General features: G+C 49.9%; 1 protein-coding gene across 4 annotated transcripts in view; it reads left to right on the top strand.

The window, feature by feature from the left end:
- The window catches only part of BCAT1 (branched chain amino acid transaminase 1), a 68,153-nt gene extending 56,042 nt beyond the window's left edge, over positions 1 to 12,111 (top strand). For all 4 annotated transcript variants that reach the window (XM_055117950.1, XM_055117948.1, XM_055117951.1 and 1 more), the window contains exons 9-11: positions 1 to 141; positions 2,408 to 2,482; positions 5,128 to 12,111. In XM_055117950.1, coding sequence (XP_054973925.1) covers positions 1 to 141; positions 2,408 to 2,482; positions 5,128 to 5,169 — 258 coding nt within the window. In that variant the 3' untranslated portion in view covers positions 5,170 to 12,111. The remainder of the gene's footprint in view (positions 142 to 2,407; positions 2,483 to 5,127) is intronic.
- Positions 12,112 to 27,916: the final 15,805 nt, after the last annotated feature.

Genomic DNA, 27,916 nt, shown 5'->3' with positions numbered 1-27,916 from the left:
GGGGAGTTTAAGGTGTCGGAGCGGTACCTGACCATGGGCCAGCTGACGGCGGCGCTGGAGGGCGGCCGGGTGCGGGAGATGTTCGGCTCGGGGACCGCCTGCGTGGTCTGCCCGGTCTCCGAGATCCGGTACGAGGGCCAGGTAGGTCGCCGTCCCACTGCCCGTCCTGGAGGCCGCAGTCCAGAGTCCATGCCCACGTCTGCCCGCCCGTGCCCGGGGCTCCTCCGGGATGCTGCTCCCCTTCTGCCGCCCATTTCTGGCCGCTTAAGTAAGAAGTGGGGGGGAGCTGGGGCAGGAGCGACAGGACAGCGGGTAGGGCTACCCGGGTTTGGTCCCCTGCACCCTATAAGCCCCCCCGAGCCTGGCCAGCAGAGGCCCCTGAGCACAGAGCCACGAGTAAGCCCCGGGCACCACTAGATATGCCCCCCAAACCAAAAAAAGGAAACTAAATGGGGGGGAGGGCTAAGGATAAAATTCACTGGAGTCCTACATTTAGCCACTCCTTCGTTAATATTATTTATAGCACTTTCTAAGACCTAAAAATACGGCATTATTATTGTTGTTATTGCTCGGGGGCTGTGACACAGTCCCAGCTGTGCTCAGGAGTCACTCCTTTCTCCGTGCTCAGGGATCGCTCCTGGCAGGGCTGGGGGCAGCACATGGGGTGCGGCAGATGGAACCAGGGTCAGCACATGCAACGCAAGCACCTTACCTGCTGTGCTCCTTCGGCCACTCCCCAAATTCTTTGAAGTCAGAACTGCCCATTGCTGTGGTGGTGGTGATCGCTGGGACCAGCCTGTGTCTCCCTGGGCCGGGGGGAGAGGGGGGAGGGGGGCCGGGGGAGGAGACATTTGTGCCCTGCCAGGGAGCTATTCCCAAACAGACCTGGTGCCTTTCTAAGTCTTCCAGAGCAATTAGTGCTTGGGTGGGGAGCATTCTTGCAGGGCATTCATCGGATTTCCCATAAGCGCGACACTTGCTTGTCAGTGAGTTTGCTTTTCCCGTCACAACAAAGCTCCAAAACTATAACTTAAACACATGCAGATATTATTCTTAAAATGTGATTGGTCAAAATGATTCCTGTTAAATATACTTTTGTGGATCATACCCACATTTTATTTATCTATTTATTATTGCTGTTGTTGTTGCTGTTCAGCATTAAGATTCTTTGTCCTTAGCTGACTGAATTGACCCTTTCCCCTAATAATTTCATTGTTTGGAGCATCCTTGCTCAGATTTCTTTGCTTTTGGAGAACGACCTCTGATACAATCCCACCTATAGCTGATAGAAAAGCTTCAGTTTTGTCTTGTTTTCAGAATAGCGTCTTGATAATGAATCATTGGGCCACTTTGAGCTTGTTTTTGGGCCCCACCCAGAGGTTACTCCTCGTTCCGGGAACCACGCGGTGCTGGTATGGGAGCCCAGAATTCCTTACAAAGACTGAGCTCCACCCTCTGAACATCTCTCCCCAGCCCGATGGCCCACTTTTGAATGGAAGTGTTGTTCAGTCAGAGAGTTTTCACTTAAAGTTCTCTTATTATTCACCTCTAGAAAAAGACATCTGTAAAGTTTAAAAGATCTTTCCTTTTAAAAAACATTTTTTTTTTTGGTTTTTGGGTCACACCCGGCGATGCACAGGGGTTACTCCTGGCCCTTCACTCAGGAATCACCCCTGGCGGTGCTCAGGGGACCATATGGGATGCTGGGATTAGAACCCGGGTCGGCTGCATGCAAGGCAAACACCCTACCCGCTGTGCTATCGCTCCAGCCCCTAAAAAACATTTTCAAGTAAAAATATTAATCTGTCTTGACTTAGGGACCATTCAGAGTCAGAGGGCACATCTCAGGATGCTCAAGGTAATAAAAGCGAGGTCAGGGACTCTCCCGAAAGCATCTCCAGCCTGTGGGGCACGGACAGGCATGAGCGTATAAAACAGGGCATGAGATCTCTCGGCCTTGAATTTACCCCATGCCAACATTGTGAGGTTGTGTGAGCATTTAGTTGGGAAGAGGCAAAGGTGTAGAACTGAGACTTGCTTGAGCCCCCAACCCTGTTGGGAGGTTTTTGTGTGGTATCAGGTGTTCATCCCTGATGCTAGAAGGGTCTAGAAGGACCTGGAAAGTTCTGGAAGGGTCTGGAAAGTTCTGGAAGGGTCTCTAAGCCTAGCCAGCCTATTAGAAAGCCCTTCCCCCTTATCCATCACCTGCTTCTCACCAGCATAGAAATTAGCATAGCCATCACCTACCCTGGTGAGTTTGTAGAGTCCACTGAGAGGTAGGAAAGAGGCCCCTTGGCCTGGGGAGCCAGGGTATGGGATCAGGCTCTCCAGTGCCACATGGCACATGGGGGGCCCTGTCCCTGCACAGGGTCAGCCTCAGCGAGGTCCGCCCACTCTCCTTCCACAGACTCTCCACATCCCCACCATGGACCACGGGCCGAAGCTCGCAAGCCGGATCTTGGAGAAGCTGACGGATATTCAGGTAAGGACTTCTTCCGGCAAATGCCATTTTCTTTCCATCAAGATTAGGAGCCAGTCCTGTGGTAAACACCCCATTTGTCCAACCAAGCAGTCTTAAGGATTCTCCGTGGACCCAAATGAAACAGAAATGAGGAAGGTGAATTTAAAAGGAGAGAAAATGTTGTCGGAGACTCCAAATTACTTGGCGTAAGACAAATGATGGGAACATTGTAAAGTACAGTCTCCTCTTTCCCCTCCCACCACTGGGCCTTTGGGGCCACACCTGGCAGTGCCCAGGAAGCATGTGGTGCCAGGGAGTGAGCCCAGAGCTCCTGTGTGCCACGCTTGAGCTCCAGCCTTTGAGGAGTGAGAAAAAGGGGGGACAAGCGGGTGCTCATGGGTGGCACCGACACTGGCTGTCTGGGGCATCGTGCGGAGAAAGTACCAGCCTGCAGATTATTCTCCTGCCTGGCTGGAACGTTCTGATGAACATGAGAGTCCTGGGCCATTTCTGCCTTGAGGTGGAGTCAGGAGCTTGCCGTTAATTGTGTGCCACGGTAGCGTGTCCCTGTAAACGAATAACACTCTGCCAAGTGCCACCCCCTCGAGAACCTGGTGTTCAACACATCTTGGATACTGCAAGAACCAAGTCAGGTGACCCCAGTGTGTTGGCCACGTGTTGGGGGCAAGAGGGGGGGACACGGGCCGGCCCAGATCTTGGGGTTTTACGACTGACTGGAGAAGGACATCTGTCCTGTGTCCCTGGCCGCCGCCTTCCTCCTGAACACCAGGCTGGGAGAAAGAGCTGAACTTCTCTCGACTCAAGTCTGTCTGCTTTGCCTTGTAATTCTTTTTGTGTCATTCATTCATTTGGTTGGTTTTGGGCCACACCCCGAGGTGCTCTGGGGTTACTCCTGGCTCTGCACTCAGGAATTATTCCTGGCGGGGCTCAGGGGACCATATGGGATGCTGAAGATGGAATCAGATTCAGCTGCATGCCAGGCAAACACCCTACGCACTGTACTCTCTCTCCAGCTCTCTGCCTTGAGATTTTTTTTTTTTGCTTTTTGGGTCACACCTGGCGATGCACAGGGGTTACTCCTGACTCTGCACTCAGTAATTACCCCTGGCGGTGCTCAGGGGACCATATGGGATGCTGGGAATCAAACCTGGGTCGGCTGTGTGCAAGGCAAACGCCCTCCCCGCTGTGCTATTGCTCCAGCCCCTGCCTTGAGATTTTTATTTGAATTATCCACCACCCAGGTGGTGTTTGTCACCTGTCAGAGCTCAGATGTTCTGAATTCCCGGTCTTAGCACATCTCTTGCACACATCTCAGGATGCTGTGATTTTTACCTGAAGGCACTAAAATTACAGGACGAGAGAGCTACAACTTAGTACATATGAATGCTGCTGCTGTTTTAAAGGACTATGAAAATCGGGGATGCTGAAGTGACACCGAGAACTTGCATTTAGGGAGCAGAGTGGCTGCTCAGAGCCACGTATTGTCAACGTAATAGTTTGTTCGTGAACATGAGATTTTCTCTAAAGGGGGCGCTGTTTGAGCAGTAACTCTCAAACTTGGGCCCCCAGCAGAATCACCAGGAGGGGCATGCTTGGCAGCTGGAGGCCGTGAGGCCCTATTCCTGTCCCCTCCCTTCCTCTGGGCTGCCACCACTTGGTCATCATCAAGGGTCCTGCCCCCTTGCGTGTGGTGGCCACATATCTGGGTCTGGTGTTCGCACATCTGGTTGCAGTGCTCACGTGCTCCACCTCGGTGCTTGCCAGGGCCTGCTGGGGCCTCGCAGTCATGCCGGTGCTCCCAGGGCTGAAGGTGGTGTTTGCGCGCCAGGCTTAGCCCCTGAAATCGCTGTCCTTGCACGTGAGGCTTGCAGGCAGCATCGTGGTGGGGATTGCACTGGCCGCCGAGCTCTCCCGCCTTTCCCAGAAATGGAGATACCCTGAGAACATCATGTCCTTGAGGTGATGCTGACCTGTCAGGTGAGCCCCTCTCCGGGGATGCAGGCACGTGCCACAGAGTGGTCAGGACTGGGCGCCGCCTGAATCCCGAGGGCCAGCTACAGGCGGGCTTAGCTGCGAGAGTGACACTGGCCGGGGAACTGGTTTCACGTTGCCCTGTGACACATTTTCCTGGTTCTTGGAAACTGTCTCTCCCTCCCTCCTTTCCCTCTCTCTCGTTTTTTCCTCTCCCCCCTTGGAGTTTTCTTTATACTTGTGAATATATTTGAATTTTAGATTTATAGAATTCAGTTTTGAATAGACAACCGGAAAACTGAGCACAGAGAAAGAACACAGAGAAAGTCTATTTTCACAACAGTTTGTGTAAAATGATGAGGGGATGATTCATGGTCTGATTGCTCATAGATTACAGATATGGTGAAAAATAATGTCACAGGTCCCAGTACCAAGTAACATAAGTTCATCTTTTTTAATGGCTGCGTAGTATTCCATTGTGTATAAAGACCACAATTTCATCATTCATCCATCATTGGACATGGTTGTTCCCATACCCTAGCTATGAAGCCCTGACTATGCTTTCAGTGTTTAGAAGTGAGGAGAACTTTCTGTACAACTTCCATTGGCGTAAGCTGACTTATGAACTGCACTGTTTGCTTTTCTGCTGACGTGATTTCTTGCTTCTCTTGCAGTACGGAAGAGAAGAGAGTGACTGGACTGAGCTGGTGTCCTGAGTGCGCCGTCCCGGGCCACCTGTGTGCTGCTGGGCCAGACCCAACTGCTGCTTTGGACTTAGGATAGATTTCCCTGGTTCCGTGTCTGTAGTTGTGCTTCAGTGTAGCTTGTCTGTCTCCAGCCGGTGATGGCGTCCTCGGGTTGGAGAAAATGAACTGCATTCCTCAAATGGTGTCTCGCAAATTTGGTAGTAGAAAATCACCTCACCTTTCTCGTAGAAAGACAGATGATTGTCCAAGCCACAGAGCCTAGAATTTCCCTCCATGATCTAGTGCCTGTCTTCATCCTTCATGGCGACATCAGAAGGTCTCCTTGTCCTTTTGGCATAAATTATGTTCTGCTTTTTAACCAAATGAGCGTTTCTGGGTTTGCAAGTTGATTTGAGTAAAGTGCGTAGGTAACATTTCCAGATATTCAACTTCATCCTTGAAAAGCGTCTTTTTTTTTTAAAAAAAAAAAATCAAGATGGAAAAACTGGGTAGCTGCCATCACCTTGTCTTGTAGGGGCTTCAGCCCACCCGGAGGGAATGCTGACTCTTCTTCCTGGTGTCCCAGTGGGCACCCTGGCGGGTGCCAGCTGTCCTGTGACCTTTCCATCTGTGCAGTCACCAGCTGTGTGTCACGTGCCAGAATAAGATAGAGGACTCCCTGTGGGGCCCCAGTGCTGGGCACACGCAGGGCAAAGTGTGAGCGAGTGAACACCAAATTTCTGTGGAAGCGTGCCTTCTTTCCTTCTCTGTCACGGCACCTCTGCCTGAGGGCGGCGACTGTCTACACTGCATCTTCACCTCTGTGTTAGAGCAGGTAGCTGTCTACACTGCTCTTCACCTCTGCGTTAGAGGGGGTGGCTGTCTACACTACATTTCACCTCTGTGTTAGAGTGGGTGGCTGTGTACACTGCATTTCACCTCTACGTTAGAGGGGGTGGCTGTCTACACTACATTTCACCTCTGTGTTAGAGCGGGTGGCTGTCTACGCTGCATTTCACCTCTGCATTAGAGGGGGTGGCTGTCTACACTGCTTTTCACCTCAGACGATCTTTCTTCATGGGCTGACTACTGGTGTGTCGGAGGAATTACCCCGCATATGAAGCCTGTTTTGGCGAGGAAGCCCCGACTCCAGGAGAAATTAGAAGGTTGGGGAGCCACACCGACCAGGTGGAAACGGGTACCTCAGGTGTCAAGTTCAGCCCATCACCCCATTTCCTGTGGGGTGGGAGACCCAGGGCTCTATTCTGGGTCTCCCCCTCCGGGGATCAGGGGGCACATGCTTGGGGCCGGGGGGAGCAGGACGAGGGGGTACGTTCCTAGTTTCAGAGCTGAAGGTTAAAGTTGTGCTTGGCTTTTCCTAGGGGCGATCTTGGCTGACTTACGTTTGGGTGGTCTTATATTCTGGTCCTATAATCTGCTTTCCTTCCACCCTCTTTCCTTTCGTTCTTTTTCTTTTCCATCCTGATTACTTTCATCTTACTGCTCTGAGTTTATTCTCTCCTCAGGGCAAAGGGGGAAACATTCTGAATGTTCCAGGCCTCAGCTCGGACCACTTAACTCCTCCTAGTGGTGGGCTTCGGTTTTTCCCCAGACTTTCACTTATAGGGTCCTTGCCTGTCGGGGAGGGCCGTGTGTGCTGAGAGCAGGGGGCACCCCCCTGGGGGCCTGAAGCCCTCAGAGGCCTTGGGAACTTTGTCCTCTCTACACAAGGGGTGTTTGAAGAGAACCTTTTTTTCCTCGGCTAAGTCCCGTGGCCTCATTGTTAGCACAGTAGACTAGAAAAGCCTTCTGTGTGATCTGAAGCTGTGAAGTAGAACCTACTTGCAAAACTCACATTCTTACTGGAAGTGGAAATCCTTGCTTGCCATAAATACAGTTGTGACTTCACCTCTCTGAGTTTAGTGCCTGAAGACATATCCATTGTTAAAAAAAAAAAAAATCACAGGACAGCATTTCTAGAATTATCTGTCATTTCGCTCTTAAAATTTTAAGAACATTTCACATATTTTAGTGAAGACTAAGGATTAAGTTTCTTCTTCTTTTTTTTTAATGGAGTTTTCAGGTCCAGGATATAACTCTGCAACTCAAGTGGTAAACATGTGTCTTAGATGTGTGGGGTCCTGGCTTCGATCCCTGGTACCTCAAGGCCCTCGGCACTCTGCTCCGTATTATTCCCCCACCTCCACCCCTAAAACTGGTCTCCTAATACATCGAACATAATCTGCTATTCCTGTAAAAGCAGTAAGGCAGGAAATTGACCTTGCTACTAACTTGCTAAATAGATTTAAAAGGAACATCCGAGAGTCTTTTTTCCGTGTGCACTGTTTGTTTAATTGCAGTGGATTAAGACAGCAAGGGTGGCACATTATAACTAGGCAATTATCCATTCTTCAAGATTTAGTTATCGTCGCACTAATTGATCATTTAAGACGTAAGATAGTCTAGCATTAGGAACATGTGAGACTAATCTGCTCAGAAAGATCAACAAATTAATATTGTTGTGGATATTTGCATAATTGGCTGCAATTATTTAATGTTTAATTGGGTTGATCAAATGAGATTCAGCAATTCACATGTGCATGAATATAAACAGAACTGGTACTTAAAATGATAATGATTAACTTATTTTGCACGTTCCATTCCTCCCACTTTTCCTGGTATTTACGTTTCAGATGAAAGTTTGTCAGCTTTTCCCCCAAAGCACATGAGGGGAAACCAAGAGTTTGAAACGAAGGGGTCAGCGAGAGACAAGCCTGACCGTTTCCTGCAGACACAATTTCAAACGTTGGCTGTCACTCGCAATTCCCGGGGCCACCTACTTTGACCTTTGCTTTCGAACATTAGCAAAGGGAAAGGAGGATGGAAATAAATGGCTGAGAAGTTGTCAGAATCCCCTTTCTCCTGGTGAACACTCCAGCCTCCTCTTCTCCAAGATTGCTGTCAGGTAAAACGCCTTCCTGAGCAGCAAGCCAGCCCTGGTAGCTTCACTCTTGCACATTAATTCGTGTTCTTTTTTCCCCCCACTTTGGCTCTTGGGAGAACTTTATCTAGGGTCAGAGAGTACAGGGGTCAGCTGCTTGCTGTACAGGCGGCTGAGCCCGGTTCTGTCTTGAGTACCACTTGTAGACCATCCCCAGGAGTTTCTCCTGAGCACAGAGCCAGGAATTATCTGTGATTGGGCTCATAAAACTTTAATAGCATTTCACATGTTTGCTCTGAGCACTGCAGGATGGGCCCCACCCTCACCCCCACCCAAGGGTATCGAAACGGCTGTATATTCCTTCATCAGAGCGTCCCTGAGCCCAAGATGGCAATTAATGAATATATAATTGTTGGTTGAGAGATTTGAAGAACCTTTTTTTTTTTTTTTTGGCTTTTTTGCTTTTTGGGTCATACCCGGAGATGCACAGGGGTTACTCCTGGCTCTGCACTCAGGAATTACTCCTGGCGGTGCTCAGGGGACCATGTGGGATGCTGGGAATAGAACCTGCGTCGGCCGTGTGCAAGGCAAACGCCCTACCACTCCAGCCCCAGAAGCTTTTCTTAAAGCCACAGTTTCAGCCACACTTTGGGGGGCTTGTTGCTCACTGCTCACTGCCCTGTCACTGTGTTCTTTCTCCTTAACAAGCTCCTTTGAAAGATATTTCTCATTTCCTCTGCGTGGGATGCTATCTTCAGCAGAGAATGAAACTTGTTTACTTTGAGTGAGTGGTTTATTAGAGCCAAAATCTCTCCCCTGGCTGCCCGAGGCAGAGGGTGTGATCGGGGGAATGTCCTCGCACTGCACCAGGCCCCCGTGTCCCTCCTGTCCCGGGAGTTTCTTCTCGTATGTGTCTGTGCACGAATTGCATTCTTGGCCATTGGAGAGCAGCTGCTTTGTTGGGGCCCGAGTGGGATTCGTTCAGCTGTCGCTGGGAAGCCTCCCCCTCAAGGAGGCAGAGCCTCCGCTGTCTGGCTGTTTTACCTGCTCACTGACCAAGATTCTGCGACGGAGGTTAATTTGGTCCCTTGTTGATTGATTACTCACAAATGTGCATCTAACCGCGACTATCGATAGAGGTTAGGACATTCGTATTGGAGAATAAAGGGTGTGTAGACATTGGTTGCCTGGAGCTACTACTTTAGTACTTGAATGAATTCTTTGCTATAAAATCATATTTAATAGACAATGTGTAGACAAAGATTCGTCCTCTCTCAAGACAACACAAAGACTTTTCTCCTCACTCTGAGGCCCCGGCCCTTCCTCCCAGGCCTTCCTTCCCTCTAGCGTGCAGCTGCTCAGAGTTTGGCCTAACTCGGCCCCTCCTATGTGATCTGAGTCTCTTGGGTCGCTTCTGGGCCTCCGAGCTTGTATATGGGTCAACTGAATTATTTGGAGCACTGTTGAGTTGTCATGGGACGCCTAAGGAACACCTTCAATCACAGCGTCTTTGAACAAAGATAATGTTCGTAGTGGGAGATGGTGTGGAAAATATCTTTTACGGGTCAGGATGTTGTAAGAGTTAGCTAGAAGTTGATTGCTCTAGCCACCCAGAAAATAACAGGTGCAAGACTGACTTCCGTAAAAATTATTTTTTCACAGTAATTTTTCACTTTATTGAGGGCATAAGAATGACTGGATAAAGTGTTTCAAAGGGGGAGCTGGAGGCGTAGTGCAGCGGGGAGGGCGTTTGCCTTGCACATGGCCAACCCACATTCGGTTCCCGGCACCCCTTATGGTCCCTGAGCACTGCCAGGGTAATTCCTGAGCTCAGAGCCAGGAGTAACCCCTGAGCATTGGTGTGCCCCTCCAAACAAAACACCCCCCCAAAATTGCAGATTTGTTATCATTGCCAAAATATCAATTTAAAAATAGAAAGGTAGAGAAAAGTGATTTATTTTTTCATCTCCAGCCAGCATGCATACCATTCTAGAAGACTTTTTTGATATTAATTTGGAAAGGTTGATACTGAAACATACCAAGAGGGTATAGTACTATTTGTGGGCAAGTCAGTCCCTGGGACCGTCGATCTGTAAACACATTTGCTTTCGACATGGAACTCAGCTTAGACGGTGAAATGGCCAAAACATCTTTTGGCTAAGAGCAAAGAAGTGTCATCTTATTGTGTGAAAGCATATATTTTTCATTTTGCCGTAGATACCATGATATAAGGCTTAAACCTTGAGCTGCGTGATGTTTATTATATAGAATTCCAAGGTGATCGAAGTGATCATTTGTCAGCTGTGGAATTGGGAATGAATGAAAGAAAATGCAGTTTCACTGACTGATTTCTTTCACAATCCTCCTTATTGAATTCAGGAGAGAAGATTCCAGGGAAAAGACCACAGCAGGCAGAGACAGAACGGAGTGATAGAATTAGGTGAAAAAAGGAGATTTGCTTCAAGCCTGAAATGTGGTTCAGCAAAGACCACTTAACCTTGCATGAGATGTGAGAGCCTGGGTTTGATTCCCTGCACTGTAAATAAAGAAGAGATTTCTCTCTGGATTCTCCCAGAAGCTTCTCCCATAAGTGCCAGGCACCTCTCGGTGTCGATGACAAATATATACAGAGCCCGATCAGGAAGGGATGGGGTAGAACGGGCAGCTCATTAGATGGTAGATTTAGACTCTGACCTCCAGGGAATAATCTGGTAGGTCATGAAATACAAACTATTTCAGATTACGACCAATTGGGATAGGACTTTATTTTATAATTATATAGTTAACAAGATGTGTTATACCATTTCTTCAGACCTTTGATTGAGAGATGTCTAAAGCTTCTTGAGGTGGAAAAAAAAAATAAGTCATCAGTAGATTCAGGGTCTCCCCTCCTTTGGAAGCCTCATCTTCTTTTCTTGATGAAGGTTAGCCGATTTGAAATTAGATATATCTGTTATCATTTCTTCTATTATTATTATTATTATTATTATTATTATTATTTTGGTTTCTGGGTAATACCCAGTGGTGTTCAGGGCTTTTTCCTGCCTCTGCCCTCAGGTTTCACTCCTGGTAGGGCTTGGAGAGCCATGGGGGGTGCCAGGGGTTGAATTCAGGTTGGCTGCATGTAGCCAAAGTGCTATGCCCACGGTACTACTTCTTGTGCCCACGATTTAGTTTTTGAGTGAGAATGTATGACAATGTACTGCACTTTCCTCAAGAAACGTCTACCAGCGTCCCCTAAGTCATTCTCAGGGTTATGAAAGGAATATCTGACTCATTGTTTCTGCCTCACTGACCAGCTTCCGGCCACAGGAATTCTCTGGAGAGTACGGCTGCAGGTAGAGTTGAGGTCTGAGGAGAAGAGAACTACCTGAGGTCTCTGTTCTGCATTTGTTTACCAGTCACTTGGGAGTGATTGCGCCCTGCTGCCAACTGGCTGCTCCCTGGCGTTAATGTCTGACGTGGAGGGATGTGTGCTGGCTTGATACAGTGGCTGAGGGAAGAGAATTGTTGGAGAAAATAGCCTTTAAGTTGACAGCAGTGGGAGATTACCAGCTCGGCTATTAATTTTTTTTTTTTTAACATATTCTCTTGTATCTAAGTGAAATGGTGATGACATAACCCGCCATTGCTGGCCTCAAACATCTCTGGTGATGAGTGACTCTTGAGATGCTCTTTAAGAGAAATCAAGTGGTGGGAAACAAAACTTTGTAAATAAGGTTTGGCTTTCATGAACAATGGCTAAAGGCCGTTAAGGATTTCTGCTCACTGAAAACCCGATGATGAAATGTGAAAATAATGGGTAAAGGAAACTACCTCATTCTCCGATGGTTTGTCGAAGCACAATTAAATGTTTGGCAGGGCTTTGTTCCCTAGGAACTGTCTGGCGTGAAAGAAATCTATGTTTGTAATGTCAAAGGACCCGGAGCCGTTGTGTTTTGCTGGCAGTAGACACATTCTCTATTGTTTGCGAGTTTCTCATCAAATCACAGTTCCGCTGTTGCTGTTGTCAATAAAATGACTTAAACTCCTGTTGGCGTTGTGTCTTGAAATGGAGATTGTGGGGTGTCTGAGGTGATGCTGTTGAAATCTCACTTCCGTGGAGTTCCGGGGCTCAGGGTTCCCGGCATGTAAATACAGTGTGGCAACGTATTGAAGGGCACTGAGGGGCGAAAAGAACTGAGTGTGTCCGAAAGACAGAAACCAACCAGCCCAAGAGGGTCACACATCGGGGTAAGAGACTCTCTAAGGCTTTCCTCTGCGTGGAAAGTTTCCTCAGGAGACTAGCGTGGTCTTTCACGATCTGCCAGGATACGGGACTGGTTTATTTCTTCCCACTGGCGCTGAACTTGATTGGATTTCAGTCGCACGGTATTCCAACACCATCCCTCCACCAGTGCACATTTCCCAGCACTGGTGTCCCTAGGTTCCCTCCCGTCACCCCTGACCACCTGCCTCTTTGGCAAGCACTTTTCTCCCCCCACCCTTCTTTTGGGCATTGTGGTTTGCAATACTGGTACTGAAAGGTTATGAAGAATATCCCTTACCTACTTCTTGTAACTCTCAGATCTTGTCCAGCGGGCTCATTCCCAGCTATTATTGTCTTACTGGTCTCTTCTCTATCTTACCTACCCTGAACTCCCCCCCCACCTGTCCTCCCCCCCCCACACACACTCTTGTGGTTACAACCATTTACCAGTCCTCCTAGCCTCTAGCCCCTGTTTACCCTGGCCATGGATATTATTCTACTATATATATATTTTTCTATACCACAAATGGGACTGGAACAATAGCACAGTGGGTAGGGCTTTTGCCTTGCACGTGGCCAGCCCGGGTTCGAATCCTCCATCCCTCTTAGAGAGCCCAGGAGCTACTGAGAATATCCCGCCCACATGGCAGAGCCTGGCAAGCTCCCCGTGGCGTATTTGATATGCCAAAACCAGTAACAACAAGTCTCACAATGGAGACGTTACTGGTGCCTGCTCGAGCAAATCAGTGAACAACAGGACGACAGTGCTACAGTGCACTGAACCTACCTGGTTGGTAAACCGCACGCCCGAATGTGCTTAATTCACTAATGCATTTGAGAATAAATAAGGCAAACAGGAAGCTACTGCAGTCTGACTGCTAACAGTCCCCACACCCGAGAAGACCAAGGCAGCAGGCCGGGGGCCATTGAGCTCACGTTCATTTCATTTGGTTTGTTCCTTGGACCCTTGCAGGCTGGGCTCAGGGCTTCCTCTTGGCTCTGTGCTTAGAGTCCAAGCAGTTCTGGGCATCCACCTGGCGGGGCTGTGTGTGAGGTGAAGGCCTCACACCCGCACACTCGTTTTGTTTTGACCCAGTGATCTACCTACTCCAAGAACTAGAAGTTTTCATGTAATCACTGTAAACTGAACTTCCGAGCGTCAGGAATGCCCCTCGGTCCTCTTCAGGTCCTGTCCTCTGGTGAGAGATGGGCGGAAGGGTCAGTGCTGAAGCTCATCGGACACATCCTCTGAGCGGCCAGTGCTTCCGGCCCAGAGGAAGGAACTGAGAGAGATCGCATTCTGTCTTATCGGAAGAAATAGCAACGTCCTTTGGAGAGGAAGTCTCCACGGGTGTACTAAAAGGAATTAAAAGGGAGGGGGGATTACCTTGTTTTCCTTTCCTAAGCTGACCTATTTTGATCATAAGGCATATATATATATTTATTTTATATATTTTTTTTTTGCTTTTTGGGTCACACCCAGCATTGCACAGGGGCTACTCCTGGCTCATGCACTCAGAAATCACTCCTGGTGACACTTAGAGGACCATATGGGATGCTGGGAATCGAACCTGGGTCGGCTGCATGCAAGGCAAACGCCCTACCCACTGTGCTCTCACTCTAGCCCCTATTTTTAAAAATTAAGACTCTGGAGTCAGAAAGATAGTACAGTGGGTAAGGTACTTGCCTTGACTTCCAGAGCCATGTATGGGCCCCCAAACTCCCCTTCTCCCCACCCAAAAGAAAGAAAGAACTGACTTCCCTGATACATAATAGAATGTAATAGTTTAAGCCATAGCAATTGAACATTATATGGAATATGTAACGACAAACCATAATAACTTACTGTTAGATGGAATGTGGTATTGTCACCTTTGTGTCAAGTTGTCACTTGCCTATGAGCAAAACGACCGCAGTCAAATTGCAAACACTTATTTGCATGTAGAATAATCAGTGCACTTGTTCTAGCAGTTTCTATGCGCAACAGAAACAGTGCTGTCTGCAGCAACAAATCAATAGGATTTTGAAAACTAGGGATTCAAGTCATGAAAAAAATTAAAGCTGATTTAAGGCTGATTGTATCACATATGCAATGGACATTCTTTTACTGATTCTGGTTACATTTTAAATATTAAACTGCATTTGTTATAGAGACAATAGAAGGCAACACCGCAGGAGAACTAGTCCAAGTGAATGGAGTTGGTTGGGGGGGAGAGAAAGGGAGGGGCACTGGGGGAGGGAGGGGGCTCACTGGCGATGGGGTGGGTGTTGGAATGATGTGTTTGGGAAACCACCAGTAACAGTCCTGCAAGTCATAGAATGCCAATAAAAATTAAGAAAATAATAAAGAAGGCTGCAATATCTGATAAACATTCCCCATCAACATTCTTTTTTTTTTTTTTTTGCTTTCTGGGTCACACCCGGCGATGCACAGGGGTTACTCCTGGCTCATGCACTCAGGAATTACTCCTGGTGGTGCTCAGGGGACCCTATGGGATGCTGGGATTCGAACCCGGGTTGGTCGAGTGCAAGGCAAACGCCCTACCCGCTGTGCTATCACTCTAGCCCACTCACCGCCCTATCAACATTCTTAATAATAAGCAGAGGTGGCACATGGTTTTGGCTCTGATTTCTTCTAAGCCTTGGCTGAATATAACCAAATATCTTAACACGCAGACGGCCCAAGAGCATGATGAAGAGTCACTAGGCGACCCTGTGATCAATTACTTAAACTGATGAAAGATTATGTAAATAAAAGTTGCCTATAAATTATGTCTGTATGTAATTATATGTTTACCAATTGAAGTAATTGATCACAGGTATTTGGAGATCCAGCTGAGGGTTAGAAAGAGAAATGAATTACTCTTGTGAAGAGTTTGACGGTGCATCCGCAACCAGGAGCTACTGAACATTTCTTAAAATCAGTTCAACCTGGAGGGGGCTGGACAGTCAGGGCAGCAGAGAGGGTGCCCTTGCCTTGCACACGGCCAATCTGCATTGCATCCCTGGCACCCCATCTCGTCCTCCGAGCCTGCAGGGGTGATCCTGAGTGCAGAGCCAGGAGTAAGCCCCGAACACCACCGGCTGTGGCCCCAAGACCAAAAAAACCGAAACAAAGATCAAAATCCGGGAGACTTTGAATCGGCACTTTCTTTTTTTTTTGCTTTTTGTGTCACACCCGGCAATGCACAGGGGTCATTCCTGGCTCATGCACTCAGGAATTATCCCTGGCGGTGCTCAGGGGACCATATGGGATGCTGGGATTCGAACTCGGGTCGGCCGCATGCAAGGCAAACGCCCTCCCCGCTGTGCTATCGCTCCAGCCCCTGAATTGGCACTTTCTACAAAGACTGTGCGTGGGACCCTGACCAGGACCTTGGCCCTTCTCTGCTCCTGCCCCCAGACCAGGGGGCTGGGCCCACGCCCCTCCTACACACACAGACGCTCTTGGGACCAAGCGGCTGCCTTTTGCCTGCTGGTTATCACTGAGCCCCATCAGACAGACTCAGTCTTTGTTTCTAGAAATGGCCCCGATTAGGCCCCAGTCGGCCCTAACTACGCCGACAGTGGGCGCGTCCCTTCCCCACAGCGCGGAGGCTGCGTGCCAGCGTGCTTCCGTTGGCAGCAGGGCACGGAACAATTAAGCACTGAAGAATCACCTCAGCTTCCTGTTGCTGGGCTTAATTGAGTGGCGTTTAGTTTTCCAGAGTCGGCCTTTGAAGATCCAAGATAGCACCTGCCCGGCGAGCCAGGAGACGCCGTGCAACCTCCTGGCCCGAACGCTCGTTCCTAGGCCTTCCTGGAAACGTCCACTCTCAATGAGGCCCCACCTGGGCCGCCTGCACCCGGGTCTGTGCTCATCCTGAGTGAAACAGCCCGGGGAGCAGACGGCGGGGCCTCTCCCTGCAGGGCGGGATGCGGGTTCGTCTGGGAAGGGGGCTCAGGGCTGGGAGAAGGAGTGCAGGGTCGGGGGGACCCGGGGTTGGATTCCCAGCACTCCTAGGGTCCCTGGAGCACCACCGGGAGTGCCTCCGAGCACGACTGGGTGCAGCCCCAAACAGAATGACACAGAAGAGAAAAGCAGGGCTCATTTCCTAACCCCCCTTCCCCCCATATGGCAGTGACTCCACACGCCCCTCTCAGGCTGTCTGAGTCGGCCCGCAGCACACAGGGGCGGGTTGGATGATGAAACGTGCTGCTTGCTCCCTTGCTCCTTTCCTGCCCCTTCTCCTGGCACTTCCTGTCTCAGGACGTGAATGATCAGGGTGGTCTCTGGGAAAATTACCACACAGGCGAGGCCCGGGAGTCTTAATTACCAAATTCCTGCGTGCTGTTTCTCCCTTGGGTCTGGAGCCATCACCGGGCCTCTGGGCATCCATCCACGATTAAGAAGATAAACAGGGTGCCCGCCAAGTCTCGCCGGGCCGGCCCCTGGCCTCGCCCAGCTAAGCGCTTTCTTTCCTGCAAGGTGCCCTCTGTGCCAAGGATGGTTGGGGCCAGGAGCACCCCTGTGAAGCATGTGACCGACCCCCAGTGCTGACAGTAACAGGGTCCCCAGGACCAGGCACTGGGGTGCCGAGGGTCAGCCCAGCTGTGTTAGCTCTCTCCGGAAACCCTGTGATACTGGGGGGTCCCAGGAAGCCGGGGGTCTGATCAGGTTGGCAGCATGCAGGTCCTTAATCCCTTGTTGGTGATTTTTTGGGCCTAAGAATGCTAAAGATTGTGTCTCCAGGTCAGAGAGACAGCACAGCAGGCAGGAAGCCTGCCTTGCACACAGCGGCCCCGGGTTCAGTCCCCAGCTCCCTCCAGGAGTGACTCCTGAGTCCAGAGACAAGAGGAACCCCTGAGCATGGCCATTTGTGGCCCCCAAGTGTTAAAAACTATTCTCTTGGGCTGGAGAGATAGCACAGCGGGTATGGCATTTGCCTCACACGCGGCCAACCTGGGTTCGATTCCCAGCATCCCATATGGTCACCCAACTGTCAGGAGTAATTCCTGAGTGTATGAGCCAGGAATAACCCCTGTGCATCGCTGGGTGTGACCCAAAAAGCAAAAAAAAAAAAAAAAGGCAAAAAACTATTTTCTTTATGAATATCAATGACTTTCACAGTCTCCAAAAATGATCTACAAAATCATGCAATATAGGAATGTCTACTTTTAGGTAGCGTGTGTGTGTGTGTGTGTGTGTGTGTGTGTGTGTGTGTGTGTGTGTGTATGTGTAGTGGCGGGGGGGGGGGGGGCTTCTTTAGCCACTGACTTTGAATCAACTTTTCAGGGCCCAGGGAAATTGCTCAGAGCTTGCATGCTTTGCGTGAAGGAGCCTCTCCTTTGATCCCTGGCATCGAACGGTCCTTGAGCACGTCCTCAAAGAGTGATGCCCCAATAAAGCACAGTGGTCCCCAAACAGACACGGTTCAGAAATGGATACAGATCCCAGGACATTATCAACATTAGTAGTTCTGTCATCCAGGCGCCCAGAACACATTTTGGGGGAGCGTCTTTTGGGCTGCCTCTGGCAGTGCCAGGGGCTCTTCCTGGCTCTGGACACAGCAGTGACCCCTGGCAGGACAGGAGATCACACATGATGCCAGTATGTGTACCAGATCACATGTGATGCCAGTATGACTGAGTGCACGGCAAGTGCCCGCCCTCCTACACTACCTCTTCGCCCTCCCAGAACAATGCAATTTAATTTTATTTATATTTGGCTTTGGGCCCACACCCAGCAATGCTCAGGGGTTACTCCTGGCTCTGCACTCAGGAATTAATCCAAGAGGCACTCCTGGGAGCATAGGGGACTCCTGGGATTAAACCTGGGTCGGCCATGTGCAAGGCAAACGTCCAATCTGCTGTACTCTCTCTCTGACCCCTGCAATTTTAATAGAATAATACCACAAATGTTTCTTCCTCTGCATAGACTCTGATTACTAATTGTTCCCTCCCTCTCTACCTGTGAGAGGTAGCCTCCGTCCAGGAGAGCCATTTTACTCTTTGACTTAGATTGAAGTAGATTTGAGTTTACTCCTGTAAGCAATACTCTCTGTGATGAACATTAAAGGAAAGTTTTTGTTTGTTTGTTTTTGCTTTTTGGGTCACACTCGGCGATGCACAGGGGTTACTCCTGGTGGTGCTTGGGGGACCATATGGGATGCCGGGAATTGAACCCAGGTCAGCCCGAGTGCAAGGCAAACGCCCTACCTGTTATGCTATCACTCCAGCCCTTAAAGGAAAGTTTGAACCTTTAGCAGATGCCGGGTAGAGGGGAAAAATTTGGGGCCCAGGGCTCTGCCTGCCCGAACTAAAGTCTCTCTGCCGACCGGAATGTGTGCGGAATGTGAACAGCAGATTTCCCTGTTGCGGAAGCCTCCTTGACAGACATCAGGCTCTAAGCACCTTGATCCCTAACTTGTCCTTCCCATTTAGCATCCTTAACATTCGCCTCGGAAACTGAGCACGGAGGAACGTGGGCAAGATGATGGTACGCAGAGCGGAAACGCTAGGACGGTTGCAAGGGCGTTAGTTCAACCGCAAGTCTCTGTCAGTAGAACTAAAGTCAGGAATTCCGTCAGTCCTAGCTGAGCTTGACCAGCACGTGGAAGTCCTGCTCTGGGCTTGGGACATGCCAGACACACTCACCGACTCAGCCGTGGGCAGCTTCCTCCACGTGGGTGGTGCACGTGTCTCTCTCTGCAGGCTGCATCCTACTGGCTTGTCACAGTCCTGGTCATTGCTCTGTTCACCCCCACCACAACCCCTCAACACCCCCATTTTCTCAGAGCTCGGAATGTGACCATAGTTTTATCCTCTCCGTTAAAATAGAAGCACCTGTGGGCAGACACCTTTTCTGTTTGGTTACCAGATGTTTACCAGGGACTGTCCTTAGCAACAGCAGGAGGAGTGTTTTAAAGAAAGAGAGAGGGAGGGAGGAGGAAAGGAAAATGGAAAGAGGAATGGAGGAAGGAAGGAAAATGGAAAGAAGGAAGAGGGAGAAAGAGGGAAGAGGAAGGAAAGAAGAAAAGAAGGAAGGGGGAAGGAAGGAAGAAAGGAAGGAAGAAAGGAAGGAAGGAAGGAAGGAAGGAAGGAAAGAAGGAAGGAAGGAAGGAAGGAAGGAAGGAGAGAGGGAGGGAGGGAAGGAAGAAGGAAGGATGGAAGGAAGGAAGAGGGAAAGAGGAAGGTAGGGAGCAAAGATAAAAGAGAGCAAGGAGGGGCTGGAGTGATAGCACATCGGGTAGGGCGTTTGCCTTGCACTCGGCCGACCAGGGTTCAATTCCCAGCATCCCACATGGTCCCCTGAGCACCACCAGGCATGATTCCTGAGTGCAGAGCCAGGAGTAACCCCTGTGCATTCATTGCCGTGTGTGACCCGAAAACAAACAAACAAACAAAAAAAGAGAGCAAGGAAAAAGATTATCTATGAACCTTTTGTCATATTTTTATCAACCATGGACATGTCCTTTGACTCTGGTCTCAATAATTGTTGGCTAAAATAATGTCTGTTGCATGATTGGTTGGATTATTGGATTAATAGATTAGCTGATTTCCTAGAAAGAAACTCTTTCAAGCCTTTTGAGAAGATTTGAAGAACCATCAGTGTTAACAGTTAGCTCTCTTTGAAGGACTACTGTATATATATATATATATATATATATATATATATATATATATGTTTAAATATAGGGGCTACTCCAAGGGGTGTTTGGGGGCTGGGGTCACTCCTGGTGATACTTAACCTGACAGTATGGTTCACTGTGGCGTAGTCGGGGCCATGCTGTGTTGGGGATCAGATTCAGGGCCTCTCACGGGCTGGGCAGTGGAGCTATTTCCCCAGCCTGGTGGCTTTTGGTTTTGAAGTTTGAGATGAATACTGATTGACATGCTGTTGTAATAACCAATACACAGGGAACATACATGTTCTCCACTCTGCTTCCCCGCGGGTCACATCTGGCATTATTATAATAGCACACATCATAACTGGGAAAATTAATTTTAACTTGGTGACAGCTTTTGTTTTTTCAACTCCTTATTCACTCTCCATCTCGCTCTTACGAGGGACTGGGTGGTTAATTAAAGGAACAAGCACCACACCATTTAAAATTTCATTACAAAGACAAATACAAAGTTAATAGCAGATGAAATATAGGCTAACCCTAGAGGTATTTCAAAATTTCTGACTGCAAAGTCAACAGACGTCCGTAGATTCTAAAGATTTATAGAGGGAAGGAAACAGACTTCGAGGGAGACAAAGCCCTGCTTGGTCCCTAAAACAACAAGAAGTTCATGGAGGGAATAACCAAGGGTGCTAATAGGAGGCCGGGTGGTAGTAACCTTCCCTGAGTGACAGTGAGTGTAGAAGTAGGGCGAGACTGGGAGGGTTGGGGTGCTGACTTACCAGTTGAACTATGACCTCTCACCTGACATTGGCCCTTAGCAGAAACTTCCAGGGTCTCATTGAGAGCTGAAACAGTCAATGAGTTCCCAGATGTCACCAAAATGCTCAGTTATACCCAATTCCTAGAGCCAATCTCAGGTGTTAGGCAGAAAGGTAGCACTGAAGCACTGCAGCACTGTCGTCCCGTTGTTCATCAATTTGCTAGAGCGGGCACTAGTAACGTCTCCATTGTGAGACTTGTTGTTACTGCTTTTGGCATATTGAATATGACACGGGTAGCTTGCCAGGCTCTGCCGTGCAGGCGGGATACTCTCGGTAGCTTGCCGGGCTCTTTGAGAGGGACGGAGGAATCGAACATGGGTGGGCCGTGTGCAAGGCAAACACCCTACTCGCTGTGCTATTGCTCCAGACCCACAAAATATTTTTTAAAAAATAAAATTGCTGAGGAGGCTGGAGCTATAGCACAGCGTGTAGGGCATTTGCCTTGCACGCGGCCGGCCCGGGTTTGATTCCCAGCATCCCATAGGGTCCCCTGAGGACCGCCAGGAGTAATTCCTGAGTGCAAAGCCAGGAGTAACCCCTGTGCATCGCCGGGTGTGACCCAAAAAGAAAAAAACAACTGCGGAAACAAGAACCCGGCAAGTGGTTAAGGGAGCAGGTCAGGCACAGAGGCGGAGCGGCAGGAAGGCAGGGGCCGTTGTTGGCTGGCATCTCCCTGGGCACTGCCAGCGCTGGGAAGCTCCCTTCCCGTCTCCTGATAGGCCCTGCTCACTCTCTGGTGATAAGGAAAGGAAAGCAAGGTCCTTGCTCAAGATGCAGTTTTAATTACCTGTTAATTGGATAAAATGGCTACCCGGTGCCCAAAGGCCGCGTGCATATTCATAGGCTGCCTTCAAAGATGACAATTATCAAAGATGGAAAAGATTAGGAGCTGTAGGAGATCAGGGTGTGGGATGAGGAGGGCGGCAGAGGGCGGCTTCCTCCAGGGAGCTGGGAGAGCCAGCTGGGTTTCTGAGACAGGGGAGCAGGCTGGGGTGAGCCTGGAGCACCCCTTTCCTGGGTGTGGGAGGGGAAAACACTGGGGCAGCATGAATGTCTACCTACCGTCCAGATCTCTCTCCCCGCAACACTCACCCCCAGCGCCGTTCCGGGATGACACGGCAGAAGTCTGTGTTTCTGCCTGCGGGGAAGCTGACTAGAGTGGCTACTCCTTCTGAACTCCCACGGGAACGCACAAACAGTATTTTTTAAATTTTATTAGTTTTTGGGGCTGGAGCAATAGCATAGCGGGTAGGGCATTTGCCTTGCAGGCAGCCAACCCGGGTTCGAATCCCAGCATCCCATATGGTCCCCTGAGCACCACCAGGAGTGATTCCTGAGTGCAAAGCCAGGAGTAACCCCTGTGCATCGCTGGGTATGACCCAAAAAGCAAAAAAAACCAATTTTTATTAGTTTTTAATCAAGGCACTGTGATTGATAATGTTGTTTATTCCGATACAATGTTCCATCGCCAGTCCCTCCACCTGTGTCAACTTCCTCCCACCAATGTCCCTGGTTTCCCCCCCATCCCCCTGCCTGCCCCCTCAGCCTGCCTCCTTCACAGGCGCAGTTTTTGTTGTCATTTGTTTGGGGGCCATACCTGGAGGTGCTTCCAGGCTTACTCCTCACTCTGTGCTCAGGAATCACTCCTGGCTGTGCTCAGGAGACCATCTGGGGTTCCGGGAACCGAACCTAGGTGAGCCAGGTGTGCAAGGCAAGTACCATCCCCGCTGTACTGTCCGTCCGGCCCACCTTTAGGAGTTTGGTCATTGCATTGTGGGTGTCCGACTTACAGCACTGCTGGCTCTGTGTTCGGGTGTCACCTGCACTGTCTCCTATACCTGGACCTCTACTGCAGCGCGTTTTGAGGCCTCTGTTACTTGCCAGTTGTTTCTTCTTCCAAGTCTTCTACAATCAATACATTAAGAAAAAAAAACAACCAGCTATTAAAAAAAAATAAAAGCAGGAGCAATTTTATTTAGGATTGCAACAGGAATAAAGGAAGAGAAGGAAAAGCTCTGTGGGGTGTCTCTGGAAGGCCCCTCTCTTCCCTCTGCCTGGAAGGAGCTTCGGACCCTGCAGATGGCCCCCTGGCAGCGAGCGCCTTGGGCCCAGGGACAGGGGACCCTGACAAGCACCCACGGGCCCTGCCAAGTGCCTGACTTGAGTCACTTTTTCCTGCTGCTTCTGACAATGCCGAGGTAGCTGGGAGCAGGCTAACGCTCAGGAGGCCCAGTTCGGAGGTTTCCTGAGATAAAAGTGCTTTTAGCGCCTCTGTCAATTGGTGCATCTGAAGGAGCCATTGAATTAAAATTCCTTTTCAGCTAAGTCTGTTTTTCAGAGCCGTGAGAGGTTTACCGACAAATGGAGCAAAGTATAGAATTTTCGTAGCCTTCCTGGTTTCCCTGTTATTAACCCAAAGCAATGCTGTGCTACATTGTTATACTTGACAAGTTGATATTGATGCATTATTATGATTTTCAGATTTGGGGCCAGATCAGCCATGCTCAGGGCTTACTCCTGGCTTTGTGCTCAGGGATCACCTCTTTTTTTGGGGGGGATCATATGCACTCAGGAGATTTGACCTGAGTCAGCTTCCTGCTGTCCTTTCTTCCCTCCCAATACGTCAGGAGTCCCTACAATCCGTATCATACACAGACTCACTTATTTTTGTATAGTGTTACAGATTCTGACAAATGCATAAAACACCTTTAGAGTATCATATAGAATAATGCCTAAACGTTTTTCGAAGGAGACTCCAACCCACACCTGATGGCTCTCTCTCGCCACCTGTGTTCAGTGGTCTCGGGCCGCTTCCCCACCCAGGACGGCCGATGCCATGGGTGGATAAAGGAGGAAATGAGGGCCAGGCTGGTTGGACATCAGTTGCCATTTATTCTATCTCCCTCCACTCCTGTTCCAGTCTCTCGTCGGGACCCTACTTTTGGGGTGCTAGGAACTAAGGGCAACTGAGGCTTAAGTTGAGAAAACAGATGCCCTGGAGTGAATATTATTCACAGTCAATTAACTCCCAAGTTCCAAAAGTATAGCATTAACTGTCTTCCTGTGTCTATACAAAAAGGACATTGTTCTGGATTAATTATGCAAGGGATGTAAGGAGGAGAGAAAAACAATATTTACAAGACAACAGAGTCTGATTAGGAGATAAAGGTGATTGACCAGTTGGGGAAGCAGAGCACAAAGAAAGATTACAGAAAAACACAGAGGAATGGGAGCACTGTGATGGGAGTATTTCAATAAACCTAAGATCCCTGTGGCAAAACAGAAAGGACAAACCAATGTCATCCTACACAGGTATTTCAGAAGTGTGTTTCCAGATAGTCTCATTCTCCTGGAATGCCACAGGCCGAGCTCTGCCTTCCCCTATGTGTCCTGGGATCCAGAGATGCATGTGGTCGGCACGATGCTTCACAGAGTTGGATCCGTAAACTGAGGTAAGAGGCCAGAGACAGAGATGGCTCCTGGTGTGGGCACAGGCTTTGTGTGGGAGACCTAGTCTCGGACGGACCATCCGCATAGAAAGCAACCACAGGCTTGACCAAGGACCTGGTGTCCTTGACTGTGAATGCTTCAGATGCACGTCCAGCAAGAAACAAGGAGGAAGAATTCCTCAGCGCCGGGGTGGTCTGTGTGTTGGAGGCAGCTTCCTCCAATGCTTTGTGGAGGAAATTCGTGTTTGCACACACTGTCCCCATCAAGGAATCTCCATGTCAGCTGAGCCGGTTCTTGCAACCAATGAGTGCAATTAATGAGAGCACGGAGGGCCTGCATGTTTGGGGCAGCGACATTTCCACACATTCATGGGTCTGATTTTTGGAAGTTTTCATTTAGGCCTAAAATTAGACCTTCATTCTTTCAAGAATAGCTTCCTTCAGGGGCTGGACTGACAGCACAGCGGGTAGGGCATTTGCCTTACATGTGGACGACCCGGGTTCGATTCCCAGCATCCCATATGGTCCCCTGAGCACGGCCAGGGGTAATTCCTGAGTGCAGAGCCAGGAGTAACCCCTGAGCATCACTGGGTGTGACCCAAAAAGAAAAAAAATAGCTTCCTCCCTCCCTCCCTCCCTCCCTCCCTCCCTCCCTCCCTCCCTCCCTCCCTCCCTCCCTCCCTCCTTCCGTCCCTCCATTCCTTCCTTCCTTCCTTCCTTCCTTCCTTCCTTCCTTCCTTCCTTCCTTCCTTCCTTCCTTCCTTCCTTCCTTTCTTCCTTCCTCCCTTTCTTCCTCCCTCCCTCCCTCCCTCCCTCCCTCCCTCCCTCCCTCCCTCCCTCCCTCCCTCCCTCCCTCTCTTCCTTCCTTCCTTCCTTCCTTCCTTCCTTCCTTCCTTCCTTCCTTCCTTCCTTCCTTCCTTCCTTCCTTCCTTCCTTCCTTCCTTCCTTCCTTCCCTTCCTTCCTTCCTTCCTTCCTTCCTCCCTCCCTCCCTCCCTCCCTTCCTTCCTTCCTTCCTTCCTTCCTTCCTTCCTTCCTTCCTTCCTTCCTTCCTTCCTTCCTTCCTTCCTTCCTTCCTTCCTCCCTTCCTTCCTCCTACTATTGCTGAGGTGTGGGGTGTCACACCCAGGGCCTCATGCATGCCAGGCACATGCTCACCTGAGCCTCTCCCTGGGAAACGCTCTATTTCCTAGCACGAGCCATGATATGCTCACATGCTAAGTGCAGGATAGCCCAGAATCTGTGCCTATAGAAACGATGGAAGCCTGGAACAAATAGCGCCATTAATAAAAGTCTCTTTCTATCACGTCCCTGTCTAGTTACATGTCTCTGAGAAAAGTGCCGACTTAGTTTTTCATTTCACCAATGTCTACTGAAGAGTTTCCTGCATTCAGGATTGGGAATCGGTCACAGTCACTTTACCCCGAAGCCTGTTTTCACAGATGAGGGGAGCAAGAGAGAGGTCTCAACAGCAGCGCTCAGGGCGCCCAAAGGCCACCCCATTGATTCCTGTCAGTTCAAAATGCCAGAGCCTAGCATGCACTACTCAGGTCCAGTGGCTCAAGGGCAGACCGCCAGGCCCAGTGGTGCTGGGAGGAGGGTTTTAATTTCTCCAGGACCAGCTCCTCCTGTTCCCCGGGCCCCAGACCACATCTGAGCACTGCCGATACATCCCCTCCAGTCACCTCAGCCCAACGCCCGGATGGAGCGATCCATCCTCAGCCCACCGTGCAGTGACAGAGGCTGTACCGTGGGCTGCCAGGACAGTTCCCCGAGGCCACACTCCAGGCAGCAGTGAGCCCTAGACGACTAGGTAGAGGCGATTCCGCACAGATAAATGCAAGTTCCCTCACCAGCCCCTCCCCCCTTCCCTGTGTGCTCCTCTGGCAGGGTAGGGGCCACACAGCAGGCACTTGAGCACTGCCACTTCGGGGCTTCTGGAGAGTGGGTACAGCCACGTTTCAGGGGTGCTGTGAGATGAACCCAGCAGTGTGTATGGAGGCTGTTCCCGGGGGCATGAGGTAGCAGGGGGCGTGCAATAAATGCTTGTGGGTCATCCGCCTCCTCTCCTCCTTGTAAATTCTGCAACACACACACACACACACACCATCAAGGAAAGCTGGAGCTGCGTTTGTGTGCAGAAACTCTGCCACTGAAGGTGGTGTTGGAGGAACACACAGGTCTTTCTTTTTGGGTCCAACCCAGCGATGCTCAGGGGTTACTCCTGGCTCTGCACTCAGGAATTACTACTCCTGGCGGTGCTTGGGGAACCATAGGGGATGTCGGAGATTCAATCCAGGTTGGATGCGTGCAAGGCAAACGCCCTACCCACTGTGCTATCGCTCCGGCCCGCACACAGGTTCTTTCTTTGCCTTGATGTGGCTCAGGAATTCCCTTCCTCCAAGGGACTTGCTCTGCACCCACCATTGCATGACTGTTCACCAGACCACAGCGTGTCCCTGGCTTTACTGACGATTTACATGCAGGTGACTCCCTCCCCTGCCCTTTACATGCAGGTGACTCCCTCCCCTGCCCTTTTGATTTTGCTGCCTCACAGGTTGGCAATTAGAAAGACCCACTGCGGCCCCTCAAAGACTGGAGTGGGTGCATGGGGCTTGCTTCCTAGGGGACATCCAGGTTAGCGGGAATGAAGCAGGAAGCAGTGCAACGCGTATGGAGGGCCATGTTGGCTTGGCTGCTGCCAGATTTTTGATCAGTGAGTCACCAAATAAAGTCTAGGCAGTAAGAAAATCAATTACAAATATCTGCATCTGAAACAGGCCTGTCTCACCCGACAGCCTCCGTGTTTCTGGGGTGAAAGTCTTGCCCATGGGGGTGCCACGAAGCAGCTGGTCATTCTTCTATCTCTTTTGTTTAAGTCTGGGGCTGGGGCTGATGTCACTGGGTCCTGGTGCTCCTCTGCAAGTGCTCTGAGAACCATAGAGGAGGGTGGTCACTTGTTTCCCTTCTGCCCATGGACCATTTCCACAAGCCTGTGCCTTGGCCATCACACCCAGGAGAGTCTGGGGATCAAAGGCGCAACATACGGCCTTTTCGGAGGACTTTTGGGTGACACCCAGAGATGCTCAGGGGCTATTCCTGGCTCTGGGCTCGGGCTCCCCTTGACAGAGCTGAGGGGACTCTGGGGTGAGGGGCCCGGGTGGTTCTGTTGGACAGTCGCAGTCTCTGGTCGGCTGCCCTCAGCCGAGCCTCCAAGACAGACACGCTTTATTTCCACCTTCGTTCACATCCCACACTCTTCCTCAGAAGACACAATTTACAGGGGACTTTTAGGGTCATCGGCTTACTTTAAGGCACCAGAAGTGTCCGCCCTAGAGGCGGACTGGAGATATGGGAGTGGCAGGAGGGAAACGGGGGGGCATTGGTGGTGGGGAGTGTACACTGGTGGAACGACGGTGTTGGAACACTGTATGACTGAAACCCAAACACGAGCAACTTTGTAGCTGTGTATCTCATTGTGGTTCAATTAAAAAAAAAATGAGAATAACAGCGGTACTGTCAACAGCCCTTCTGAAGGGCGGGTTTCATTTTCTGCATACTGGACTTTCCTGGGGATCTTTTTGGTTTTGCTTTGTTTGGAGGCCATACCTGGCAGTGCTCAGGGATCATTCCTGGAGTATTCGGGGGGCCATATGGGGTGCTGGGCTAAGACTTGGGTCAGCTGTATGCCTGACTTGGAACTTTTAGC

The sequence above is a fragment of the Sorex araneus genome, chromosome 10 (genome assembly GCF_027595985.1).
Source record: "Sorex araneus isolate mSorAra2 chromosome 10, mSorAra2.pri, whole genome shotgun sequence".
Taxonomy (NCBI): Eukaryota; Metazoa; Chordata; class Mammalia; order Eulipotyphla; family Soricidae; genus Sorex; species Sorex araneus.
The sequence above is the reverse complement of the archived record's forward strand: the minus strand, read 5'-3'. Positions and strand labels throughout refer to the sequence as shown.